We start from the raw sequence: 7,407 nt of genomic DNA on the forward strand, positions 1-7,407 counted from the left end.
ATTCCAAAGGGTTCAGATACATTTTCATACCAATGTATATACGGTATGGGAGTGGATATGAGTTAATAATAGCCCTGGACATCAGACCAGGCAGCAGCAGTCTGCAACTGTATAATGCTAGTGTCATCTGAGGAATGCGTAAATAAATGCATTCTAATAATGCGGGTAAAATAATCATGATCCTTCAGCCTTCCTCTTGTAGATCTGTTGTCTGACATCAAATACGTGGTAATCCACACCGTGAAATCAATATTAAGCTATCAATACATGGGTTTAAAAAAAAAAATTTAAAAAAAATCTAAACAAAGATTTTGAGATCACTGAAGAATACATCCAAAGCTAATTGAGTTCATTTCAAAAGTAAGCTTGCACACTCTCTCTCTCTCTCTCTTCCCCCCCGGTCTCTCTCTCTACTGCTTGTTGCGATAATTGCTAGTTAGCAAGACGGCACACCAAGAAAATCACGTTTGGATTGTAACATGATTCTCTTTAATGCACCTAAAAGGCATTGATGAAGGGAAAGCTACTGAATCTATGTGAGCCATTACTCTCATTTGTTCACATAATTACAGTACAGCAGTAGATGAACATCAGGTGGTTGTCAGTGATGTTGGTAAGCGCCTCAATCAAGATCAGAATTATTTTGTATGATGTCGTGGCTGTAGTTTTAAGCAGTGTTGTACCAAGTTCACATGAAATGAATTAAAGTGGAGAAAACATGGTGCAGCAGCAACCAAGGATTGATATAAATTCAGTGAGAGTCACTTAATTGGCCTCTTTACAATATTGTATATCTACATGTGCATTAGTTGTTCAGGCTATTATTATAAACAATAAGGCAGCAGAGAGAGTGAGTGAAAGGGGACCTGGCGGGAGGTCGCTTTGGGGTCTTGGACACAAAAAAACAAACATTAGTTTCTCCTTAGAAAACACAGGAGAAGGAATGTAGAAAAAAAGTATTCCTAAGTGGAACATGATGCATAATTTTATGTGCTCAGTGGCTTTTTTTCTTTGTCCTTAAATGTCCTTGGTTGGATGATCCACTTTAAGGGTCAACTAATATCTGACTGACAACACACAGGAGTGTAAAGATATGCAGTAATAGACATACTGAAAATTCAGTTCAGTTCAGCAGTGAAGTCAACAACGAAGAGGGCTGTATCACAGTAAGCAGCAGTTCATCTATAAAGAAACGGAACAAAACTATGACAATAAATGCACCACACCCAAGAGAATTGAATTGTTTGGTGCACAAAGTAATTTCAATGATATCTGAAAAGGTTTTGCAGACGGGGTTTATTTAACTGGCAAAAGACTGAAAAAGCAGTTTCTGCTCTTGCACCTCTCTTTAAAATAAACTGCTGTATTTAAAGCCATTAGAACTGGTTTGTTTGATAGAACAATATGTCTATATGTTGCCATAGCAGATTTATGGCGCAATAAGCCTATAGCCTATAATAAACTATTTTTAATTTGTCCGTTTTACCCTGGAAACCCCCGTTTACAGACGTCATGCAACCGCTTTTGTTTCAACCTAGCCATAAAAAGAAGGAAAGTAATCGTATTTATTATTCAAAATGTCTGCCATTTTTAGCTTAGGATAATTCATTGATGTCTAATATTTAGTTTTAAAAATATATATATTTAAAAAAAATAATAAAAATGTATTCACTCGCATATTTTTAACTTTTAAACAAATTACGTCATAATGAAAAAATTGGCGTCTGTAAAAAACTCACAGATATATACCTCAGAACTATCGCTTAATTGTATTTTTTTTTCAATACTGTCACATTTTCCACAATATTTTAGATGATAATCAATCCAAACAAAGAACATTTTTTGAAAAACGTTTAAAAGGGTAAATATATGAAAATCTCGACCACTCCTTGATGTCTGCAATTTCTGCATCGCGACCCTTGTTATATTACCATGTTTCACCCATAAAATCCCCCCCAAAATCCGGCTGTGGGCATTCACAGCTGTGTCTTGACACTCGGTGATACATGCTACATGGAGTTTTTAGATCGAAACAAGGTAAGTACGCAATAATATCTCGTTAAAATTGTGGCGTCTTTAATTCTGCTCTCGCCTCCAGTTAGGGTTTTGCTGTTTACATTTTTTCTTTCTTTTTTTAAATGCCCTCCTGGTAAAAAAAATTTCTTCCCCCAGAAAATTGAGATTTTAAGCTTTCCAATGATGTATCACACATGCATATACAGTGGGGAGAACAAGTATTTGATACACTGCCAATGGGTTTTCCCATTGGCTGTGTATCAAATACTTGTTCTCCCCACTGCAGGACAATTTGGAAGTTTGGCCAAATTTGGGGTCTCAGAACGGAACTTCAAGTCACCCGTTTTCCGCCATATAGGCTATATTATTTTTAATGTTTGTTATATGCATCTTTTGCTTGATAGAAGAATAGTTTTTTTGCAACATTAGAAGATCGAGCTGCAATATAGTTTTGTATTCTACCTCTAAGCCATTTTCTCAAAAGCATACAAAGAACAATCACGTTTTTTCTATCTCAGCCTTTTTCGATCTCTCAGACTCATGCATACTGCACCGTCTCAAGGGGGATGCTTGCCGTGGAAGCACGGTCCTCGGTTCACAGACTTGAGCTTTAGACAGAGTGTGCCCAAGGGAATTGTGGGAATATTGTGTGCCTTTGTATGTGCTTGGTGTTTTTCATATATGTATTTGGAGATGCTGCATGTCAACAAAGAGAAAACATAAGAGAAAAATTATAGATCTGATGGTTAGCAAGTCAAGGTGGGAGATGAGAAGCATACTGTATATCATCTCCAATCTATGAAACAATCTTGAGAAAATACATAGAGGGGGACAAAGGTGAGTGGACAGAAAAAAAGAATATATTGAGAATGTTTAGCTTCGGTATTCATAGTATTCTATTTTAAAAAATATAAATTTTAACATGTTGGGTTTGGATCAAGCCATAGCCCAGATGAGGAATGAATGTATACTGATTTATATTGTGAGGACTGCAGACAAGATTTTGAGATAGGTGGAGTGGATTGGCGTCAATGTGGCACAATAGACCAATGCTACTTCTGTACCATGTTGACCTGACCAAGGCAAACACTACTGTGGTGCAACTTTAAATCATTTCACATCATATGAGAGATAATCCAAACTAACTAAAATAGCACTTCCCAAACACCCATTTAGAAGGTGTTCTGCACTACACGTTGCACAGATGAACAATCATTTTAGTTACCGTAATTTTCAGACTATAAGCCGCTACTCTTTTCCCGCACTTTTAATCCTGCGTTTAATAGTCCAGAGTGGCTTATTTGTTTATTTGGGTTAATAGGTAACACTTTATTTGACAGTTGCGTCATAAGACTGCCATAAGACCATCATAATTATGACATGACATTATCATGGGCATTAATGAATGCATATGACAGATTTCATTAAGAATCATCTGGCAAATTATGTCACTAACTCCATTTATGTCCAGCTTGGATATTTTACATCCATTCAAAAGGGAGATAATTTGCCGGATGACACAAAATGACATCTGTCTTAAGCATTCATTAATGCTCATGGTAGTGTCATGTCATAATTATGATGGTCTTATGACAGTTTGGTGGCGCCACTGTCATAAAAGTGTTACCACATTCCATAACTAGTAATTAATGAAACAACTAGAACAGTAACTGAAGAAATAATTAGCAGAGGACATTAATTTTGATTTATTATTTACATCTGTAGCGATGCAATGCATGCTAGGAGGCATGTTGGAGGACAACAGTATTGACAGCAGGTGGCAGCAGAGGTTGACTGTCTCCCCCATGAGAACCGCGATATCCAAATGAAGGTTTTTGAAGCAATGAAGCTTTGCAGCCAATTGGTTCAAATCTTCATGGTGGTTCATTTGGTCTTATGACCGTCTTATGATGCCGCTGTCAAATTAAGTGTTACCGGTTGATATCTTTTGGTTTAAATATCCCATAATACAGTGAGGACAGCTTCGTTTTATAGTCCAGTGCGGCTTATCAATGAACAAATGCTGTTTTCGTGTCAATTTGGTGGGTGGTGACTTATAGTCAGGTGCGCCTTATAGTGCAAAAATTACGGTAAGTTAAGTATGAGCAAAGATTTTAATTTTTTCTGCCTGCAGTGGTGAAATATTTCAAAATCTTAAATTATATTATCCATATTTGCCATTATCTCGCTTGATACAGCTTGCCTTTCTCTTGAATATTATCAGGAGTAATGTCAACCACATTGAATATGGAATAATGCTGGAGTACTCCAGATTGTGAAACTGCACAAGATCTACCATTCTGACAGTGAGCATGGAGGAAATCACAGTGAAGCCCTGAATGTATGCACAATCAAAGAATGTCAACAGAACATCTTTGGATTTACTGTATGTTTTTTCTGAGAAAGTGCAGACCACCACCAAGGCTTATATATTGTCTTGAGCATAAACTAAAGGAAACGGGATCAGGAATGTATTTGTGTTTATACTGTATGATTCCCCCTGCCACCAAATCCATAAACAGGTATTCTCCGGGTTACGTACCAGACTTAGATGATTTCGACTTTACGACTCCGGAGTCTCGTCTGCCATTTTGTCTGCAGTCGTTTTTTTGGTTTTTCTCCGCGTAACAGTGTAGACTGTTGAGTTTGTGTTTGAGCTCTTGATTTTACTCAGTGTAACAGCTGTCAACTTGTCAAGTTCCCTGCAAATATTTGTTTTACCAAAATAAAGGAGGTAGAATCCGATGCAGCCAGCAACAGTGTAGCATCAGCAGCTCGACCTCGTCTAAATTGCTGAAATCAAGCTCTAAATTAGCTTCATAGGCCACATCGACTTACCTGTTTGTTCACTCGCAGGACAAAGTGTTCTATGTTGTGTATGTGGTTGAAAAGTAAAACCACAGAAAACATCAGTGAAACAAGAACTCTTGTGTCTCCGCTGGTGAACAACATAGCATACTTACGCCATGTCTACATGTAGCAAACGCACATTTAAACAAGAGTTCCTAAAAACTGCGTCCAAAGTGAATACGTGCGAATTCTGCGTTTTTGGCGCCATCATGTGGACACTGATAAGCTAGATTTAACTGTGGAAACGTCACTGATTGCGACAAACTTTGTCCCCACGTCAAACATAGGGCTAATGTTTAATTTGGAGTAAATTAGATCAAACTCATTCATAATCACGGGACCTGTACTGTGATTCCATATGTTTGACATAGGCACATTCATTCCAGTGTGATCTAAACATTTAAAATGTACTCCGTATCACAGTAGTTTGAACTCAAATACAGTTTAAAAAAAAAAAAAAAAACTGGCACTGTGGGGGAAAAAAATCTTGGGAAAATTGATCAGCGGCTGAGAACCGTACAAATCACAATACACGTAATATTCATTAATGTGTAAATCAGGGGATTTTACCTTCTGCAACCACAAAGTGTTATTCTCTGTGGCACTCTCCAGACTCTCCAGTTTAATTTCCTGCCAAGAGGACCTGTCCTTCCGGGTCCTGCCGAGAGTAATTTGACTCACGGCAGATTTGACCTGAGCTGCGGAGTCCCCCTGGAGTGTGTTAGAGACCTCAAAGTTCTTCTGGAGCTGGCAATGTTCCACCTCAGGGAGGATGAAAGTGTACCTGCAAAGGCCATGCTGAACATGGTGCTGTTGCCGCTCCGAGCCCAGCACGTAGGCCACCAGGTGTGCCAGGTAAGCGAGCTTCAGACTCAGCAAGCGTCCCATCTCAGGTTGGAGGAGATGGAAAGACCTCTTTAGATAGGACACATATCAGTGATGCTTTTATATCTGTTGCTACTTTGATCCTGTTCTCTTCTGCTCCTTGTCTAGGCTCCTTCTCCCGTTTCGTCGTGGTGAGGACCTCATAACACAATTCAGTAAAATAAATCCATTCTTACTCCAACGCTTATCGTTCAAATACATCCAGAACAAATAGCATCTCTTTCTTCTGTCTATGAGTCTGTGTAGAAAAGAGCCAAGATCAACTCAAGAGCACTTATTACAATCCTGGCTTTATGGCCCTTGAGTGGGATAGATCTTTCTCTCTCACTACACACATGTTCAAGCACACACGCTTCCTCTCTGAATGCCCCGGCCTCCGGTATTTATACTACTTTAGCTTAGAGGAGTTAGAAAAGGAACACACACTCCTGCCAGCAGAGCTCCAAGCCGGAACGTTCCTGACATTTTGCCCCCTCCCACTTATTTTTTTCTTTCTGCTATTATGCTAAAGTTGTCAAAGATCTTAAAGGTTGTGCTCATTCTGGATATGGTGACTGGATTACAGTGTTGAGCAGTAAACTTTGCTTTCATCTGCATGTTGTATTGGTTGAGATAAAATTCAGTTCCCAGTGGAATAACCATCTACAAGAAACAACAAACTTTTATCATCGCTTATACTATAGTTTATATGAGATTTACGCTGTTTAGCGCATTGGAGGAAGTGACATGAGTTTTTTTTTTTTTTTTAAACGTCAAACATCAACCAAATTTTCTGAGATCACTGTCACTGATAGTTGAGTGTTGCATGTCATGCACCATGTTCTTTGCATCCTGTCATTTGCATTCCAAAAGGAGAACAAACAAACACATTCTTTGCCCCTGTTAATTGTGCATAACATAATAAAAGTACAATGTATACAGTACCATATATACTGTGCTTCCAGTCACACGCTGTACAGATTGAGCTCTCCACTTTGAAAGACGATGAACATTCCACACTGCCATCGTTGTGTGGATGCCTAATGACCCAAAGACTTTGAAACCCACTAGGCCTATGTTGCCACATCATCAGCTACAGTGAGTACACCCCTCGCATTTCTGCAGATTTTTAAGTATATTTTCCATGGGACAACACTGACAAAATGACACTTTGACACAATATAAAGTAGTCTGTGTGCAGCTTATATAATAGAGTTAATTTATTTTCCCCTCAAAATAACTCAAAATATAGCTGTAACCTCTTTGTAACCAGTGCACAAAATAATCAGAAGATTCCAATTCGACTAGGGAGCTAAGTGTTGTACTGTAACCATGAATGAATAGCTCAGATAATGCAGTTTGCAATTATTTTTTACTTCGTGCAACAACAATAGCAACAATGCAATACAAAGCAATAGAACAGTATAAGAAAATAAAACTAGGCCCAAAAATAATAAACAAAATTGTCTTTCACTCAAATATCTAGTGATCACTTTTTTCCTTAATCCTGTATAAGGTATTTCTTTCTCCAAAGTTTGTATGGAATCCTGTCAGTTGGTATTGTCCTACCACACAGAAGAGTTGTCCATAGGTTGAAGTTTCTTGGTCTTTTCATGCTGGGAAGCTCGCCATCAAATTTCCGGAATCTTCTTATCTTTAATCCAGTCTCACAAAAAG

General features: G+C 38.3%; 1 protein-coding gene across 1 annotated transcript in view; it reads right to left on the reverse strand.

Moving 5' to 3' along the window:
- The window catches only part of angpt2b (angiopoietin 2b), a 31,816-nt gene extending 25,554 nt beyond the window's left edge, over nucleotides 1-6,262 (reverse strand). The window contains exon 1 of the mRNA XM_057828775.1: nucleotides 5,437-6,262. Within this exon, the coding sequence (XP_057684758.1) occupies nucleotides 5,437-5,754 (318 nt within the window). The 5' untranslated portion in view covers nucleotides 5,755-6,262. The remainder of the gene's footprint in view (nucleotides 1-5,436) is intronic.
- Between the last annotated feature and the right edge of the window lie 1,145 nt (nucleotides 6,263-7,407).

The sequence above is a fragment of the Corythoichthys intestinalis genome, chromosome 22, assembly GCF_030265065.1.
Source record: "Corythoichthys intestinalis isolate RoL2023-P3 chromosome 22, ASM3026506v1, whole genome shotgun sequence".
Taxonomy (NCBI): domain Eukaryota; kingdom Metazoa; phylum Chordata; class Actinopteri; order Syngnathiformes; family Syngnathidae; genus Corythoichthys; species Corythoichthys intestinalis.